This window comes from Harpia harpyja, chromosome 1, assembly GCF_026419915.1.
Source record: "Harpia harpyja isolate bHarHar1 chromosome 1, bHarHar1 primary haplotype, whole genome shotgun sequence".
NCBI classification, from domain to species: domain Eukaryota; kingdom Metazoa; phylum Chordata; class Aves; order Accipitriformes; family Accipitridae; genus Harpia; species Harpia harpyja.
Genome location: NC_068940.1, coordinates 49,986,265 through 50,006,291, shown reverse-complemented (window position 1 = coordinate 50,006,291; position 20,027 = coordinate 49,986,265). Strand labels below are relative to the sequence as shown.

At 43.6% G+C, this 20,027-nt stretch overlaps 1 protein-coding gene across 1 annotated transcript in view; it reads right to left on the bottom strand.

The window, feature by feature from the left end:
• The window catches only part of EPDR1 (ependymin related 1), a 36,398-nt gene extending 17,357 nt beyond the window's left edge, over positions 1–19,041 (bottom strand). Inside the window, exon 1 of the mRNA XM_052793125.1 lies at positions 18,738–19,041. Coding sequence (XP_052649085.1) covers positions 18,738–19,018 — 281 coding nt within the window. The 5' untranslated portion in view covers positions 19,019–19,041. The remainder of the gene's footprint in view (positions 1–18,737) is intronic.
• Positions 19,042–20,027: the final 986 nt, after the last annotated feature.

Genomic DNA, 20,027 nt, shown 5'->3' with positions numbered 1-20,027 from the left:
GCTGGCTGAATATGAGCCAGCAGTGCCCACCCAGGTGGCCAAGAAGGCCAATAGCATCCTGGCCTGTATCAGAAACAGTGTGGCCAGCAGGACTAGGGCAGCAATCATCCCCCTGTACTCAGCACTGGTGAGGCTGCACCTCAAATACGGTGTTCATTTTTGGGCCCCTCACTACAAGAAAGACATTGAGGTGCTGGAGCGTGCCCGGAGAAGAGCAACAAAGCTGGTGAGGGACCTGGAGCACAAGTCTTACGAGGAGCGGCTGAGGGAACTGGGGTTGTTTAGCCTGGAGAAAAGGAGGCTGAGGGGAGACCTTATTGCTCTCTACAACTACCTGAAAGGAGGTTGTAGCGAGGTGGGGGTCAGTCTCTTCTCCCAGGTAACAAGTAACAGGACGAGAGGAAATGGCCTCAAGTTGTGGTAGGGGAGGTTTAGATTGGATATTAGGAAAAATTTCTTTACTGAAGGGGTTGTCAGGCATTGGAACAGGCTGCCCAGGGAAGTGGTTGAGTCACCATCCCTGGAGGTATTTAAAAGACATGTAGATGTGGTGCTTAGGGACGTGGTGTATTGGTGGACTTGGCAGTGCTACATTAACAGTTGGACTTGATCTTAAAGGTCTTTTCTGACCAAAATGATTCTCTGATTCTATGATTCTAATTGTCAGGTTTATCCGGGGTTTTCACACCTTTCTCTGAATCAGGCTCAGACACAGGATATTAAACTGGATCTTAGCTGTGGCCCAATATGGTAATATCTATTTTACACATCAGAAAGGCATAGCAGAATGAGGTCCCTAATCACAAATAACTAAACTTAAACAATCTCCCTTTTCCAGATGCTTGCTTAGGAATAAAAGAATAATAAAAAATAAACACCATTTTTTCAGATAGGACTGGGCACTGCAGCTTCTTACACATCTTAACTTCTGTGTATAAACAGAGAAGGATCTTCAGATACCATGAACAGGTACTACATTGTTCTCTATTGAGATTGTAAATCCTGTCACGCATATACTTGGCCAGTTAGTTGTTTTTCAGTATGCATTCCTGTATAAAAAGTAATCACAAAGAAGTCTGAGGAACAGATTGCCCTTTGGAACAGATGGGGATTAGGTCCCTGTTCTGATAGGGCAAACTTTTCTTTCACAATGGAATATTCCCTGGAAAAATTTGTGAGGATATGTGCTTGTACCAGATTACTGCCCCAAGATGTAATGATTTCCACCTTCCATCTGCAATGATTTCCTTAAGAGAGATGATTCAGGTCGTTCAGATATCTGCCCAATGTAAAAAATAAAAAATACTAGGTCTGTTTTCAAGGGAGTTTGGAAGTCGGGCCAGCTAGGATAATCAGACAACACAGTTTGAAAGCTAAGTACACTTTAGCTTTCTAACATCTTTATCCAAAGATATAGCTTATTTTTAAATAAACTTTGTGAAAGATGGAGATTCACTTCACTGGAAATAAATGCAACCTGAAGTCCTGGCACTGCACTTCGTTCTCCCTCCCCACCTCCAAGGTAAAAATAATTTATTCATTTCATCCAGAAGTCTTTGTGCAGGTCTTTTTCTTCTTCCTTCAGCAGCTATCAATCAAAAGTAGTATTGTTTGCTGAGTGCATAAATTAGTGACTGGATTCAGATACAAAGCATTGATGTGTTAAAAGTCCAGGTGGAGCTGACTGAAAGTGTGCAAAATAAAAGAATTACGGGAAAGAAGGGAATGTCTGTGTAAGAGAAAACATATCATTAGGGACAGACATTAATTGCTCCACGGTTATAAAGCAAATGGCATTTTGAACACATGTGGTACAGTACACAGTAATGAGTTAGAAAGGCAAGTTTACAGTTCTGGGTCAATTAGGGAGGTCATTTATTCTGTTCTGCTTAGCCCTGATGAGGTCAGAGTGGTAATGCTGTTCCTGGTTTTGGATGCCACACTTAAGGGAACAGATAAACAGATGGGATATAGTCCAGAGAACAGCAAGAATGGTGTGATGTTTAAGAAACAGGACCTATGAAGAAACAGCATGTTTAGTCTACAAAAGGAAGACTGAGGTAAGACAAATGATAAGCTGTCAAGTATATAAAAAGCTAAGAAAGAATACCAGTTTTTCTCCATGTTACCTGAAGATATCATTGGAAGAAAACAGCATCACTTTAAGCAAGGAGGGTTTACTTATGAGACACTCTGAAAATGTCTCTGTGTGCCTTCTTACATTCCAGCTTTTACAAGTACTGGTAACAAAACCAGGGGTCAGAGACATCCCAAATAAAGCTTTGCTTCTCCAGGATGGAGGAACAGGTTATATGGCAACTTGGAGACCTTCCCAGCATTACACATAGGTGATTAGATAATATCAATGGCTGCTCATCTCTTCTGGCAACAGACAAGCTTAATCAGTTAGTCCTGACATTATCAGTTCTATGACTTGGATCCTTGACACTGCTACCTGCCCAAAGGTGCTGAACAACCCTTGGGGATCGCTTTCTGAGACCTCCCAAAAGCAATGGTGGCACCTGTGCATCCTCTCTGAGGAGCCTCAGTGGAGGGCTCAGCCTCCATCTTATTTCACACGGGGAGCCTGGGGATTTGAGGGATGGTGCCATCTCCTGCACACTGATGATCCTCAGCTCTGTTTGCTATTACACTTAACCCTAATTACACCATGACATTGTTTTCAGTGCCTGAATGAGTTAAAGACAAATACTGTCTAAAATCAGGACTTGGGAGACAGGATTCAAATGATACATGCTCAGCATCCAAAGGGAATAATTAAAAGGTCAAACTATCTGTTAAAATTGGTTTTCACAAAACTGGGGTTTTTTGGTCCTCTGTAGAGTTATTGTGCTTTTTGCTATTACAACCCTCCAGTAACCCACAACTTCTCTGCCTTTTGTGGAGGACTTTCAGCAGTCACCACGTGTACACTGCTTTCAGGAATCCTCCATATGCAATATACGTGATGCATCACAAGAAACTGGCAGACCTCAGTATGTTCTTAAAAATCAGCTGGACTGCAAATACATAAATAACTAATAGATGAATAAGAATTTCAAAACCTTTCTCTTCAAATTATTGAGTACTTGCTTTAGGATACACATAGGTGTATTTGATGCAGAACCATTTCACAGATTATCTGTTAGTCCATCCCAGAAACAACAGTTGCTGAAGACATAGCAATCAGCTAAAGTAAGCATGGCTAAGAATACATTTCTATTTTTAAGAATGTTTATAGCCCTTTTAATTGTATTAAAAACCTGACACATTTATTTTTCATTCAAGGACAGTTCTAAGAAGCAGTAGCAAGGAGGGCAAGACCTGTAAATAGTATTGGTATAAATATACTGTACTGGCACAGCTGAAAGTTTTCCATTACTCAGGAAAAGGTCACTAGACCTATTGAACATGTTTAGACTACCCATGCTGCTTAAAACATGACAGAAATAGCTTTACCATTTAGCATCTGACACAAATACAAACTGAAGTCTTTAGCAAACAGGTATGACTACCTAATTTGGGGCTGTTTTCCTGAACACAGAGCCCATTGTCATACATACATTGCCAGGGAGCCACAGTTTTCTTGGAGCTTTTCTTGATTAATATGAATTCTGAACTTTTGTACATTCCAAAATTATTTTCCTTTGCCATTCCTATAACCATAACAAATATGAAAATAACTCTTGTTTTTAAAGTACAAATGACTTTATAATTATCTAAAATTTACACAGTATCTCATATTCGCATATTGTAGTTTTTTGCTGTTTCCATTTGCGATATTTTATACATTTAATGGGCAAAATTTTCAAAACTGACCAGTGATTTTGAACAGCTTCCTATTTTGGATGTTCAACATGAAGATTCTTGAAAAGGACAAATTTTCAGAGGGATGGTATTCAGTATTTTCTAAAATTCAGCGTGTCAGTGCAACCATTGCAAAATTGAGGTGCCCAACATTACTAGACACTTTTTTTCTGCAGAAGAAACTCCTGAATTCTCTCCCCAGAGAAGTGCATCAGCAGAAATCACTTTTCTGCCCATCAGATTTTCCCTCCCATCTCTCATGTTTCCCCTGGCTGTCAAGACACAATTGTTCTTTCCACATCATAACAGCGGATCCTCATGTAACTGCCGCTGTTTACAATTTCCATCTACCAGCTATGTAATTAGAGATAAATCTGGCTGTATAACTCCTTCTCCAAAATTACACATTAACCTGACCCGAAGCCCTGTGAAATCAGCCAGAAAAATTTCACTGATTTTTACAGATGTTACATCAGGTGTTTATTAGCTGTTCCACTTAGAAGAAAAAAGAAGCTGAAAAATGTTTAAAACCTAACACAGCTATCAACTTATCTCAAATGGGCAATCTGAGGAGACGCTGGAAGGCAAACATGACATGTTTTATGCACTCTCAACTCCCCAAAATGTATTTCCACAAGTTTAAGCTGACTTGTGAATATTGTGGCTCTTGTGATATTTCTTGTTCTCTTCTCCACAATGTTCTGGGCTTTGTTTTTAGGCAAAGTAATTAATATCTTTACATCCTTAACTACAAACACAAATTATTTGAAGCATCTTTTTGTCATAAAAACCCCTCTTTGGGGCCTTTTTTATGTAGTCATTTGCTACAGCTAACTTGACAAAAATCCTACAGCTCTGAGAGTATGGAAACTCAGAAAAATGAATTAGCTTGTGAGAAATCTTTGCAGCATTTTCATTTATCCATTTGTTTTCTGGTCTGCTGTATCTCTTGGGGTACTCGCTCTCCCAGGTTCTCTGTATTGCGTTAACCCTGTAGTTGGGCTCATTCAGGGAACAGGAAAGCGATTTCTGACAGAGGGAGCTGGTAAGAAGCAAAAATCACAGAGGAAACTCAGTCTGGCCAAGACAGTGATTCAGTTGCTGCTCACCTCTTCTTACAAAAAGCATCTGGGTAGAGGTATGTCCAAAGCCTTGAGCAAGTCCTAAGAGGACACCTGTGTGATATACCACTTTTCTCACCCTGGAAACCCTCCCTATCCTTACAGCTTTACAGGGCAGCAAGCAACAGTTATTTTATAACATGCTGGTTGTGACAATACGGTCCACCTCCTCCAGCAAACTGCTTATTAGCGCTGCCAAACTTTGGGCAGAAGGTTCTCTGACCAGAGACGTGCTGCTGTGCTACTCTGGGTCCCCGTCCTGACGGTGTTCCCAGTGGCATGGGTCAGCTCTTCCCAGCAGAGCCAGCCACCCTCCAGCAGGATCAGTGGGCTTGCTGCTGAAGCAACCAGAAGAACAGAGGACGGAAAAAGCTTTCTGTACCAACCGAGCCCCATGTTGCCACTGCCTGCCCCAGCCCTCTACACAGCAGGCGTATCTCAAGGGCACTGTAGCCGGAGGCTGCTATGATTAGCTCTAACAAAGCTTAATTTCTACCTACGCTGCTTCAGTATAAACACTGTGGGCTAACAATTTAAGCGGATTTTTGTCTTTATCTTTGATGCTTGTTCATACACTATACTTATCTCCCAGAAACATCATACGCATATTGTAATGATGGGATGTTTTCCCTCTTTTCATAATATTTTAAGTGACATTTTAAAAAATACAAAAATGATCTATGGATTTTTACAGCCTGAAACTGCATTCAAATATGGGGGGGATGAATTATGAAGACCAGGCTGATTATAAATGGGGGCAGCAATTGCAAACAGCAGATGATTCATTAGCCCAACATGGAGGAGAAACTGGATATTTAAAGAACAATTCCACAGTTAAAAAAAATAATCCAAAGGACACTGAACACACTGAAAAGTGTTTATAGTTACTATTGCTACAGTATATAAGCATCTCAGTTATAATACATATCCTGCAGAGATATAATACAAGCTTTGTAAGTGAATTTTTCCATTCTTTCAGAGGAAGGAAATCTGGAGAACCAAACTGTGTTTCAGACGTGTGGTAGACTTCCAAAACAGAGTAAAAGAAGAGATCCCACTTGACTCACCATGGATCCCTTCACCGGGCTCCAACTAAGCCGTTGTGGTACCTACATTTGGCGATGCCTCAAATGGCAGCTCGTGCCTCTATGCCAGACTGTACATCCCTTTGACCTGGCTTGACTGTATTAGCACAACTGATGTGACAGACTCGGTACCCTGAACATATCTGAATTATACCCAACTCTGCCTCCATCTCTGATGGCCAACTGTTTTCTACTTCAGAAGACTGGATTACTTACTTACATTAAGGATTTAGGAGCTTAAAATTACCTGCCTATGATGTATGTATGTTGTGAAATCACCTACTCTTACAGGCAATGTAACTAACCAAAAATTAAGAGAAATGTGTCAATAAACAAAGAGTACATATAAATGTATTGAGAATCAATACCTGCATGCTTGCATTTGGTTTTGGAGACAGGCAGACCAGAAGATAAATTAAAAAAATAGCAAGTCTTTCATCTTCTGCTATGTTGAGGCAGTTAGATGGTCCCTTACATTTTCAGTCTTCAACAACAAGGGGATAAACAAAATGCAAGGGAAATCTCCACACTCACACCCTTATCTCTGTTTATTTTCCCTAATTCTTTTTCCCCTCCCTAAAAAAGTACAGGAGATGCCACACCTTCACACTTTATCAAGCATATTATCCCAATTTGTCCCTTTCATTCTATTCTGGGACAGGTAGGGTAACAACCCAGTCTGACTTTGCAAATCCATGTGTGGTTTTGTGCACGGGTATTTAAAGGGATACAAGGAGGCATCCAAGTCCCCAGATGCCACCACAGATAAGAAAAAAGAAATTTATTTCTTGTACAGAAGATGCAGGCCAACAAATCTGGGTCTAATTAAATAGCGATACATTAATTTGGGAACTAATTGTAGTAAGAATTCCTCATCCTGTAAGCATCCTCTGCTTTCCAAATAATAAACATCCTCTGAGAATTACCATAACTGCATAGCATGAGTAAACTTTCCAGTGCTGGCTGCCTAAAAGTATGGCAGAACCGTAAGTTTCCTGGCAAGAAAAGTATCTGAATATAATAAAACCACAGTTGCAAATGGTATTAGGAGATACTGAAAGAATGAAAAATAAGATCTTTCTATGCTGCATTCACTGTATCGACTGTGTTCCATATGAGTGTGTAAAAGCCTTTAGCACTGCCACGCACAAAACTGCCCTTGGAAAAGTTTGGGGAAAGTCTGACCATTGCCCCTCAGAAAAATTAATTTCTGAAACAACAGCTATCCATACAAACAGCAGGTTTCCATGCAGACAGACTACTTAAGAGGAAATTCCCAGCTGTTCAGCAGCTAAACACTATACAGGTCTCACACCAGCTTTCCTGTGTAGGGTTTGACCAAAATAAATGGCAAATGCCCAGCACACCACGTTTTTAGGAACCCTCTTATCTACGGAGCTATCTGATTTTCAGATGAAGCATCCGTAACACAACCTCGCCGTGAATTCCCACAGAGAATGGACAGGAGGACAGCAGCTAAGGCTTGCTAAGTGTGAAAGTACCAGACCTGACAGAGAAATGGATGGGCAACATCAGAGACCGAAACCTCGGTGGAAAGTCTTGTAAGTGGATGTCTTCATTGCTATCTTACACCCATTTTTTCTGCAGCTGGTCCCAAGCTCAGAAGAACAGAGCAGAACAAAGGCAGAGGTTTTTGTTCTTTAACCTGCTGGTAATTGGTACCATTCTGTGGAGGTGTTTTGGGGGGCTTTTCTTCTCACCCCGTTAAAGCCTTAAGAAAAGTAAGTTTGTTCTTAAAAAAAAAAAAATCTATTAGAAAACAGTTTGCTCCCAATAGACAACCTGGGAATATTAGTTACAGATGTCATAAAACTTCTCCTGCTTTATTGCTAACTCCAGTAAAGCAGTTGACAGTGTGTTTTGAACATGCACTCAAAAAAATGAAATAATATTTGGCAATAGCTATAAAGGAGCAGATTCTGAAGAGCTTGTTACTGCACAAGAAGTCAGTCAACAAGGGTCAGTGAAGCCATTTTTGGAATGAATTACTTGTGAACTATTCAACTGACCAAAAGGTAAATAGCAGGGCATTATTATAATGTTATTTTTTTAAACAGAGTAAAGAAACAAGGTTCATCGTAAGTAACCTTAATATGGGATGTTGCAATACATGTGGTAATTTTTGTCTTCTGCATTGTTTTGCTATCAGTCACAATATCACATTTCATTAAGAACTGGCCTCAGGATAAATAATACATGTAGAAAACAAGATATCCACTAAGTATGCAATATTACCTTCCATTTCAGAAGGGCAAATGAGTTTAGTGAACTTAAGGATAAGTCACTTCTTGGATATTTCATATTAAAAGACAGTTTCAACTGCAGTGAAGAGATTGCTTTTGTTTATAATTTAGGGAGGAGCTACAGCAAAACAGTTTCAGCTTTCTAAGATTCAAAAGAAGGCAGCAATCAAGATTTTTACTACTCTTCCAGAATTCCAGAAACTTTATGTGCTTTTATACCTGTAGCTTTTAGATGGCTTTTTGGGGACATTTGGGTTGAATCAGACAGTTATGCAGTTCTACGCGTATTTCTATTAAGTTTTGAAATGTTCTTTTTTTGATTTACAAAAAAATGCAGCGCTCCAGTTTTAGAATAATTTGGTGTCTACCAAGGATATCTGATCATCCAAATCTTCTTAACTGCCAGAATCCTACAGGGGTTTTTTGTCAGACAAGAAATTAATAATGTCCCAAGATCACTCGACCCTGCATTGTTTTATATGCAAAAGAAATAAGCTATACACATGCAGTGTGGCATCCACATATATTACCGGTGATTTTTCCATTACTCTTCCAATATGGCAGTGCATACCACTGACCCTCATCCACAGGAGTAATTGACCAGGGTAATTTCCAACCTATGCATCCAGTCCCTTCTGCTCCTCCGACATGGACACGGGGGCAGCGACGCAGGGGGATCCAGGTGTCAGACAAAAGCAACAAGGAGCTATTCAGCAGGGAAAGACAGAAGGCTGGATGGAAGTTCCCTCTGGGCTGGATTTGGCCCACGAAATATAGTCTGGATGATGCCAGAATGAGAGAGTAAATTTTATAAGGAATGAAAGGGATAAAATAGGCTTTCATGGAATGAATAGCTAAGTAGCTCCCAAGACATATGAAATCTTAGTAGCCAAAGACTGAAAAACTGTAATAACTACAGTATGAGCACTGTACAAGAAGAAAGTGCCTGCCAAATTCGTGTTCTGATGCCAGAAATTCTGAAAATTGGGAAAATCCGAAAACAAAATCTGAAAAAGCAAAAATATGGTCATTGCTAAGTTATGGGAACAGCCCTACTGAGTGTCAGGATGTTGCTAATAAAATTCTCAAAGCAAAAGCAAGAATTGCAAAAATTACTCTTACCTTATTCACTTTTTGTGGTACAAGGGAAGCATCTTTTAATAACCAAATGGGACATAAAGCCAAATGTGTGCATACAGCCTTCAAAAGAATGATTAAACTGATTCTCAAATAAATGTTTGTCGAGGATCTATATTTATAAAAGATGAAAAAAGTACAAGTTCAGATGAAAACAAGTGATTCTTTCTTTCTTAATACCACCTGTCATAAATTAGGTTTTGGACAAGGACAGTTATGCTGCTGTTGGAAACCCCTAATTTACTCCTGGGTATGAAAGTATAAAAGGTACCAACTCCAGAAATTAATACATTACTGAAAACAAGGACTGTCTCGCATGTTGAGCCTTCTGTATTTTCACACATGGGAACAAACTCTTGGCAGAAAATCCTGTCCTTGACCTGTAACTCTCAGGTATCAGAGATATAGGCAAAAAGCCATCCTCCGGAGCCTCAGGAGGACACACAGTTTCCCTGTGGAATCTAAGAGCTCTTGTCAACATACACGCACCTCCCCCAGGGCCATAAAAGTGAGGTGGTAAACAAAAACAGCTGAAAGAAACAGGTCTGCTTGGCAGAGATGAGGAGAAGTTTCACTGGCCAGTGGTACCTTCAGGTTATGCAATGCCATGTCAGGCATAATGCTCCTTATTCTAGAAGAGCCAAAATATTGCACAAGGTGGCCCTGTTCCACCCAGACATCACCCTCTCCCCAGCATGCCAGACACTATACCATGCCTTAAAAACACTTTGGAGGGGAAAATAATTTCCCCTTTGAGTTATGAAGAGCAACAGGTAAAAACACTTTGAGAGAGAAGTTGGCAAGTTGCTGAGCATGCAATTCCTTGCAAATCTACAGGGAAGGCCAAGCTGAAGGTCGTCTGAAGATAGGGATGAAGTTGGGCAACATGAGGGTCAGGAGTCAGATTGCTGCTGCTGCAGCTACACAGATCCACAGCCCAAAAGTCACTGGCTGGATGCCTACAAGTCCATTTCTCCAGAAAGCAGCCCTAGCGTGACAGGCATGGGAAGAAGACTCTTTCCTCCAGTCCTTGCACAGATCTGATGCCTAAATCCTGGCTTGAGAAGAAAACCCTGCCCTATTTTCTACTGTGTTCATCCCTGAATTGTCAACAGCCCATTCCTAAGACTGCATCAGTTTTTAATCTTACACATTTATTAACATGCCTCTTACTCCTATTCTTACCTCTTCATGACCCCTGGCCACTGTGGCAAGCATTCTTCTTTCCCAAAGCTCCTTTAAGTTTAACCTTCTCCCATGTTATGTGACAGAGAAGTGTATTTATGCTTTTTCTGAATAACTCAGTATTATTTGCTATGCCACTGTCCTTTTCTGGATTGAAACACCTAATCATGTCAAGTTTAGCCATCAGTTCATCACAAAATTGAGAGGATGGGAGGATATTTGAACCCTACCTTTCAACTCTGCATCAGCTAATGACCTGGCATACAGATGAAGGCATAAATTAGTACCATTTCACTGACTTCCCTTGTCTATGAAAATGTCATCCAGTTGAAAACCTGTCCCACCCAGTTAATAAATGGACAAGCCTCTTCACATGCAAAAGAAATCAGTTCTCTAGCTGGAGAAGAAAACTTTCAGAGCAGGATGACCTCTGACAGGAAAAAGCACAAGAAGAACATCCTCTGAACTACAAAATAATAAACATACATAAATTCTCTTGTCACGTGAACAAATCAATAGCAATACTAACCAATGAACAGCAGTAGCATGAAAATTAAGTACCTTACTGAACAAATGGACTGCAAAATGAAATGCAGTGAAGGTTAAAAAAAAAGAGAAGTCTTCTGTTCTTATAATTATAACATCCTGCCTCCTGCCCTGAACACCTCCTCTCCTCTAACTGGCAGTCGCCTACCAAAATTCATCCTTGGAAGTGCTGGCAGAGGCAGGGTGTGGACCAGATTCAGAGGCACAGGTTTTATCACTACATCTTCCAATTCCACTCAGATGACACAATATTAAAAGCTGTCCACCACAGTTCTACCATCGCTGTCATCAATAAGGCTAGAGGCTGAATGATGGTTTCAGTTTTGGCAGTGTGGACCAACCTCAGGAATTGAGGCCGAGTTTGAATTGGAAACGGAGAAATGTATTTCTTGTATGTACCTCCCACATATGTTACAAATGTGCATCTAACATAAAGTCCTGGGATGAGATCCTTGTGCCAAAGGCAAAACTCTCATTGACTTCACTAAGTTTGCAGCCCTGAGTTAAAAAAGTAAGCAAAAAGTAAGGGAATAATCATTTGTTCATTAACCCAAACTCTTCAGCTTTTCAGTATGCTCATGTGCAGCCTTCATATTCAAAATCCTTCTCTTCCTGGCCTATCAAGGAAAATACAGCTGAACTGCATGTGGAAGATAAACCATGGGACTGAACAATTCAGTGTGTCCCCTGGTCTTAGCTCTCTCCAAATTCCAGGGTGCAGTAGTACCTCCTAAATCTTGCTCCTGGGAACATGCCACAGCTGCTCCCCAGCTGCTGGGACAATACTGGAGCCTATTCCCTCACCCTGCAACGAAGGGAGCCCTGGCACATACCCACTGCTCAGCCCAGGGACAGCTACAGCCTCAACAGTGTACTGATGGATACACGTCATTGGGAAGAGATGCTGCCCTAAACCACCCGATCGTGTCGTGCACTGCAATTGCAGTGAACCAAACTGGGATGGGAAGATACAGAGAGCCTACAGATTGGAAAGATTCTAGAGGGTTATAGTGAATATACTAACTGTGTGAACAGACAAATTTCTGGAGGCATTTCAGTAAATGCACTCTTGAGTACCTAAAACTGTTTTAAATTACTGGCCCTTTTACGTTAAGGAGACCTGGAGCCTTAACTTAAACAGATTACAATGGAAGGACTGATGCATCAACTGGTAAAGTGTCCTTTGGATGCTTTTATCCCTCAAATTTCTCCAAAAGCAATGTACAGTCAGTTTTTTTCTCAGCTCACAGCAGTGCAAGATCAGCCCTAAATTAGAAGATTACGGTTTATCCTTCAGAGGAGATACTTTTTCAGACAAATGGCATTTGGTCCTGTGAGAATAGGTGTGATGTTGCCAGTTGTGCCATTTGAATTACATCAGGCCTCAAGCTGAATGGAGCCCAAATTAAGATCATGAATATAAAGATTTCTTTCATCGTGTTTGTTTAGCTGTGCAGTCATGTCACCATCGACTGTCTGCGTGCTGTCTGCGAGCACAGAACAAATTATGAACTTGAATCTCTCTCTCTATTCACCTCCACTCTAAGTCTCTACCAAAAAAAAAAGAGTAAAAAAAAGCCCTGAATAAAAATGACAGTGATTTATCCTGTGAAAAACTGGTCCTCTGGTTGGAATTGCAGAAATGTAGGTATATTATATCTTCAGTGCAGTCCTGGGTTTGCTTTAAGTTTTTACCTTAATGTCCAATAGTACAAAACGAGCCGTAAGTTTCAATGCAAACACACGTTATTCCAAAGAGTTCAAAGAGACAAGGAAAAGATGATAAGAAGGTAGAATTATTCCCCTAACTTTAAAGAGTTCAGACGGATAAAAGGCTTAAGCCAATATCCACTAGTATGAACAGCAATATGGTGCCAGTGCCTATCATTTAACAATGCTTTTTAGAAAAACAAAACTTCTTGATGAGAACCTCTATTTTTTAAGAACATCCAGTCAACAACATCTATAACTGATGTGGTAGTAATGACCCCATTGAGTGCCTGACAGCGGTTTCTAAGCCCACCAACCAGCACTCCAGCAAATTATCAATCTGGGGTCACAGGACACTGTTTAGCTACACGTTCTCTCCAGCTTTAAAGGGTTTTGTGGATCCTGCTCTTTCAAACTTAAGAGCCAGTTTATTTTTTGCAGTTTGGGTGGGTGCTGTGTTTCGGTAGCGTGTGAAAGGGCTCTAGAGTACTTAGCATAAACAAGGGGTTTCAGAACACTACACTAAACAAAAATACGGCATCTCAAAGCAATGGATCTGCCTCATTCATATACAGTTATCTTTTTTTTTCTCCCCCCCCCCCCCCCCCAAGATGCTGCTGTCCAAGGAAGTTACCAAAAGCATAAAACACGAGACAGCAAAAGCATTGGTAAGCCAATAGTTTCCAGCTTCCCCTGATAGAGTCCACTTCCTTGTTAGTGCTGCAGCTCAATGGCTGAAGACTTTCAACCGCCTCCCCTGAGCAGTGTTTTCATCTCTTCCCACCCAGCCCACCTGTAACAACAAAGGCAATTAACTTCACTGCCTCCCTGAACAGTACAGCCTCTCTGACCTCCAAGAAGATCAAGAACTTGGAAAGGGAAATGGCTGTTGCCTCTCGTAGGCAGAAACAAACAGAATGAACAGTCCGGCGAGATGTGGTGCTCCTCCACGCAGCCCTCATGGACCATGGCTCCCTCCTTGTACAGTGCTCTTCTCCAAGGAACCGGCTGCCTTGGCAGGGAGCATCACTGAGGGACTCAGTAAACTGACTCGTAAATTGGCTTATGATGGAAACGCAAAATTTGAGGCTTGTACAGCCAACCCCCCATACCCCTACTACACACAACGCTCACTAGAACAACTGCTGCATGCTTCAGGCTATTGCCTAGCATCTGACTGCCAGCCCGCATCCATCACAGCAGCTTTCCAGCGCCACCTTTCCAAACTCACAGTCATTACCAGCAGCAGACACCTGAAAGAGCTTGGCACCTATGGAAAGAAAGTAAATGTAGGAGGTTTGAGTACCTTCCATTCGTTCTTATTCTCAAAAGTGAATTACATACACAGCAGCTTATGAAGCATTTTAGATCCCAAGAACTCGTGTTAGATTTCAAGAAACTGCTGAAAATTCAATTCTATGCTTCGCTGAAAATTCAATTCTATGTTTCACTGCAAATTAAGGGTCTCAGAAGTCTGCACACTCTACATAGTCTTAAAAAAATGGGGCTTGGGCTCCCGAATAACTTGGATGACCATCATTCATTCCCCTAAATGTTAAGTTGCAGAAACCACTCCCAAAACCAAGTCTGGGAAACAAATTTGCAGTCGTTCAGGGTAGCTCAATACTTAGCCTGTTGAGTCACCATAATGACCACAGAATGGATGGATTATATGATTTTAATAGGTCAGACACCGCTGTTTTTTCCTTTACAATCACACATCCTAAAACAACTAAGAAGTAGTTGAGATAAGTCAGACGTGTGCCCACACTCTGTTTATTTTGAAAAGTCACCACCTCTTCTCCAGATGAATGCTGTTACATTTGCACCTGACCATACACTGCTTCTCTTCAGTCAAGGACAGGGATTGACACATGCATGCAAACAGCCTGCCGGAATAACAGTCGTATTTCTCTAAACACAGCTTTGTTGCTCCTCTGTTCACTAGCAGTTTTTGTTGCCAAGCAAAGGAGTTAATCCTGCCCATAACTGTGCCTGTCTTTTGCAATACAATTGAAACTAAAGAAATTACCAACATGCAGTTCTGTTTTTAAATAAACACTGATATGATATCTCCAGGTTGGTTTTCTGCTTTGCAGTTATGGTTGTTAAGAAAATACCCCTAGCAGTCTCAAATACATAGGCATCCCGATGTGCTGCACACTGTACAACAGCCCATGGAGGTTATGGTTAAAATACACTCATAGAAGAGAAAAATGAATTTTCTTTCCTCCTAATGACTTTCCTGACCACATGGAAATTTTTTTCTCCCCACCATCGCATTCCTCATAGGACAAACTGAACAAAGTGCTTCATCACTCTGTGAAAAGTAGTACAGAAGAGAAGGGTGAAACTATAAATATGGCATGTGATAAGTAACACCCCAGCCCTCAAACACCACCTGCATGATTTCTGCTCTGCTCCTCACTTCGTGATTTTCTTCCTTCATAACTGAGCACTAATGCCTGCTGAGTGGCTTCAGCAGTGCCAGGCAGTACACTTCTCACTCTGTTTCTCCAAGAAAATGAAAGGTGATGCAGGACACATGGAGTTCCAGCCACAATGCAGTCAGTAGGATTTTTGGTTTAGACCTTTGTAGTGCCAGGATTTCTCACCGGTTTGCAGTGATGTCAGATTCAAATCTGAACCAGTAGATGTTACCTTAAAATAAAACACTTTTGCCCCAACAGCAAAACTGTGCTGATGACTGTTACTTGTTTTGTGAAGTGTCCTGAGATGGTGGTCAGCAGAGGGTTGAACAGGAGCGAGGAAGGATTAATATACAGAGAGCACAAAAGGAGGTAACTCCATGTAGTAGGCAATAAAGGATTAAAAAACGTCCTGTGTTTAACAGGTAATGTGACACAGCTCTGCCTCAAGAGCTCTAGGGAACCATTTCAAGTGCTCTCCATTCACATCATATAATAACCCTACTGGCATGACCTCTTCCAAATGGGAAACGGCACAATCTACTCAATAAAAACCTCTGATTTGTTTTCTTTTCTCTGCGCCCGGTATTCAGCTGAGTGCTACACGAAACGAAGAGAAGACTGTCCCTGCCCTCCTTGTCTATCCCCAAAATTTTGATCCTGAAGGGGAAAGAAGCAGTGGGGCAAGGCACACTGCAGAAAACCTAAGATGCAGAGTGTAGCTAAGGCTAGGGCTGTAAAAGAAGCGAAAAAGAAAGTTTAGTAATTAATCCAACTGGAAGGGGTTCTCCTCTAAACAGCTCAGCCCAGGATCACTATTAGTAGTTTTTACACTCTAAGCTGGAGTGCAGGCAGTCAACAGTATGACCCAGAGAAACACCCACCCAATGAGCTGGCTGAAACAACCATCAAGGACTGCTTTAACGAACCGGCTCCACGTGGTTGTGCAGCGAGCAAGGTGTGTGCTCAGGTGGCAGGTGACAACACTGCAGCAGGCCGATGGGGAGCGGGCAGCCTTTACCAACACAGTCGCTGCATCTCGGGTGCTCTCGCAATGACTGGTGAGCAAAGAAGCAGTGATGGGATATTTACCTTAGGTTACTTTTCAGGAGTTTACTTAAAACACTGGGTTGATGTAGGTATGAAAATGCCACATAGCAAATTACATGAATTAGAAACATATATCTACAATAAAAACTGAAAGTTTCAGGTTTTCCTGTGGTTATGAGCCTGGAAGCCATTCCACACAGGCAGGTCTTTGTGTCCCTGATTAACCTCAGTCAAGTAACTTAAACAGGGCTGGGTCTGATTAAGGTCCACAGTTGCAAGCTTCAGAAAACGCTTTGTACAAAAATTTGGTTGTTGGCCAACCCTGATTGCTGCATGTAAGTTACATCTGATAGGAGCAAAATGTGTCCGTTCATGAGAATTTAAACTAAAATTTCCCTAGAGACCGGGACAGCACTATTTTTCTTGCTTTTGTAGTCAGCCACTGCCTTGGCCTAATTACCCTTTTCTTGCCAACGTCAAAGCAGAGTGCGGGAGAGGTTATTTTTCAAAAGGTGGGATAAATCCCCTCGCCTCTAACTTCTGAAGGCTTCAGTTTATGACTCACTGTGTCCACAGTGAAATGAAGTTGTGATCACAACTCCAGACCTGATCCAACACACACTGAAATCAATGGGAGTCTTTCCGTTGACTTCAATGGCAGCTGGGTCACGCCCTTAGCAGACACTAGCTGCACACATAACAAAACCACCCTCCAGTTTTGGGTGGCAGAAAATGTGGTCAGCCTGGAAACAGCAGGGATCCCTGAGGTCAGGGATTGTCTACAACAAAAAAATTAATACAGGAAAAACCAACAGAGAGATGCTTCAAGTGCACCTGTCTGCACTCTGACTCTTTCTAGCACTATCAGCCCAGACAAAACTGCATCCAGAGCAAATATTTATCAAAAAAAATGTAAAAAGAGCAGATCTTGGCAAAAGCCAAAATCTGGCCCAGAGCAGAAAATGTAGAATAATTATTCAATCTTAAAATAAAGTTTTCAAATAAAATAAACATAAGCTTGAAGAAATGAGCTCAGTACAACTTAGAAGCTAGAAAACACTTGCATCAGACTTTGTAGGGCAGTTTTACCCTTGTCAAACATGAAGGTCAACCTAGGACTTATAAAAGAAGGGGCGTATGAGCAGAGTCAGTGTCAGACTCTATATTGTATGTTAGCAGACCACCAGCAAACAGCTGTCTGTTGGCTTCAACATTCTTCATACGGTTCCTATATGAAAACAGTAATAAAGAAAAAAGTTCACGATGAGGGAAAGCTAAGCTTGAAAATGAAACACACAGAACAGTTTTAAGAGTGTTGGGGGACTGTCAGAGAAAGGACCAAGGAAAAGCACACACTTTGGAAAGATGAAAACAATGACTATGTGATGTTGGTAAGAAATTGATCACTGTCAAGAAAAAAAGCTGGGAGCAAAAAGGAATATTGATCTTTCAATAGCAGACACCATTTAGTTTGGATTATACAGTATTTGTAGGCTGGGCTTCACCTTCGCTGATACATCCCCAGGGCTGATGCACTATTATTTGAACAATTTTCAGGTGGGAGAGGCAGATGTACAGGCAGACTGGCTACCCTCACACTGGCAGGTATGTCCTGACAGGGTGTTTGAGAGTTACTGATGCTCGGTACAAGAAACGTCTCACTCAGGAAGCCTCTCCAGGCTGATTGTTTCTTCCACCCAGCCTGTCAGGGCCTGAGCTTGGCAGGTTGAGGAGATAAAAGGAGGCCCTCCTTCAGTCAGCTTTTTTCTACACTTATTTTTCAGCAAATCAGGAAATGCACAATGACACAGTGATTTTGTTGGGTTAGTTACGGGCTTAACAGATACCTACTGTATAAATTAAGAACAGGGAGGTCCTCCAGGGCTGGGCGGCCTGTGCAATGGGAATGAGTACACTGCCCCACAGGTGACAGATGCATCCTGACCCCCTGCACTGACTTAGCACTTGCAGGAACCGAGAAAGACCAGAGAACTTGTAAAACGTTACTCAAACTTGTTAGCAAATTACTGGGCTAGAATCACCACTCCCCCCACCCCCCCGTGCCATTATTCCGGCATTTCAGTGTAAACTCTTCATTATACCGGTTATACCTCACATTTTGGGCTGTGTTTTTGGACTGGATTCCCGTGCCGTTTAAAAATGGGAGAAAAGCATTATCTCCCAGGGTGGAAAGCTGACACTCTGGACCATAAATCAGAGAGAGAGAGATACGGGGGGGGTGAGGGATGGCCGAGGAAGACAACCCCCCCCGCCCGCTGCCCGCCCCCGCCCCCCGGGAGCCGCCTCCGGTCTCCGCGCCGACCATCACCGCCCGGCCCGGCACGGCCCGGCACGGCACGGCACGGCACGGCACGGCCGCGGGGTCCCACGGCAAGCACCTACTTCTTGCAGGGGATGAGGGCCTTCCTCTCCTCCAGGACGCGGAGGCGTTGGTTGGGGCCATCGTAGGAGACGGCGGCCCGCCTGTTGCGGCCCGTGCCGTGCTCGTAGGACACGGTGCGTCCTTCCCACTGCCGCGGTGCCTGGCACGGCTCCGGCCCCGCCACCGCCGCCCCGCCGCTCCGCACCAGGAGGCCGCCCAGAAACAGCAGCAGCAGCAGCAGCAGCAGCCCCGGCTCCGGTCCCGGCCCCAGCAACCGCAGCTCGCCCGCTCCCCGCGCCATGCTCCGCTCCGCGCCGCGCCGCGCCGCGCCCAGCTCTGCTCCGCGCACGGCCGCCCCGCACGGCGCGCAGGCGGGCGGGCAGGCCTGCGCCGGGGGGGGGGGGGGGGGGCGGTCCGTCTCCAAACCCGCATCACCACAGCGGGGAGAGGCGGTTTCTGCCCGAGCTGCTGTCTAGAAGCGGGATGGGAGAGCAGGAGGTAGTGGTGCGACGGGCGCTGGGGACCCTCGCCCGCCAGTGTCCCCCCACCTTGTACCGGGCGGGTTTGCTTGCCCTGGCCATGCCCAGGGGTCCTCGAGGGGGGGCGATGCCAGAGGGGCGGCTGCAAGGCCCGAGCTTTGGGGTACCTCTGGGCACTCTGTGTGGGCTTTGGGAAGGAGGGGATACACGGCCAGGAGGGACCTGCTGGGTGAAACTGCTTTAATGTTGCTCTCGAGGGAGGAATTGCAGCAGGTCCCCACGGACAGACAGCGTCACCCAGCACATGCATCCTTCCATATCCCGCTGCCCTCTCAGCTTTCTCAACTGTAGTTTCCTGCCCGTTCTGGATGAGCTTCCCTCGCACACAAAGGGTGGGGGAAGCCCGTGCCCCACAGATAACTCCGGCTCTGCAGCACCCACCTCTGCCGGGGCTGCAAGGTGAAAACACCGGTGGTACTGCGGTACCCGGCCAGGGCAGGCCCGGGAGCTGCTAACCCGGAGCCCTGCTGGGGCTTTCCCAGGCCGCTGCAATAACCTGGCATGGAGTTAATCTCGTTTTCTCAGCGGGTGCCTCGAAGGCTGGGGTCCGGCATTTGCCCACAGTAGAGGAAGGGCCCATCGGTCTTTTCCGTGCAGAGGGGCTGCGCGGGGGGTGGGGGGGGGAGCCCCTTGCTCCCGCGGGGGCATGCCACTCCGCTGCATCAGGGGCGTGTGGCCATGGACCACTAACGAAAGAAAAATAAAAAGCAGCTTGGGAAAAGTCTGAAATCCCTTCTTCCACCCATTTGCAGATGCGACTGGGGGGGGACA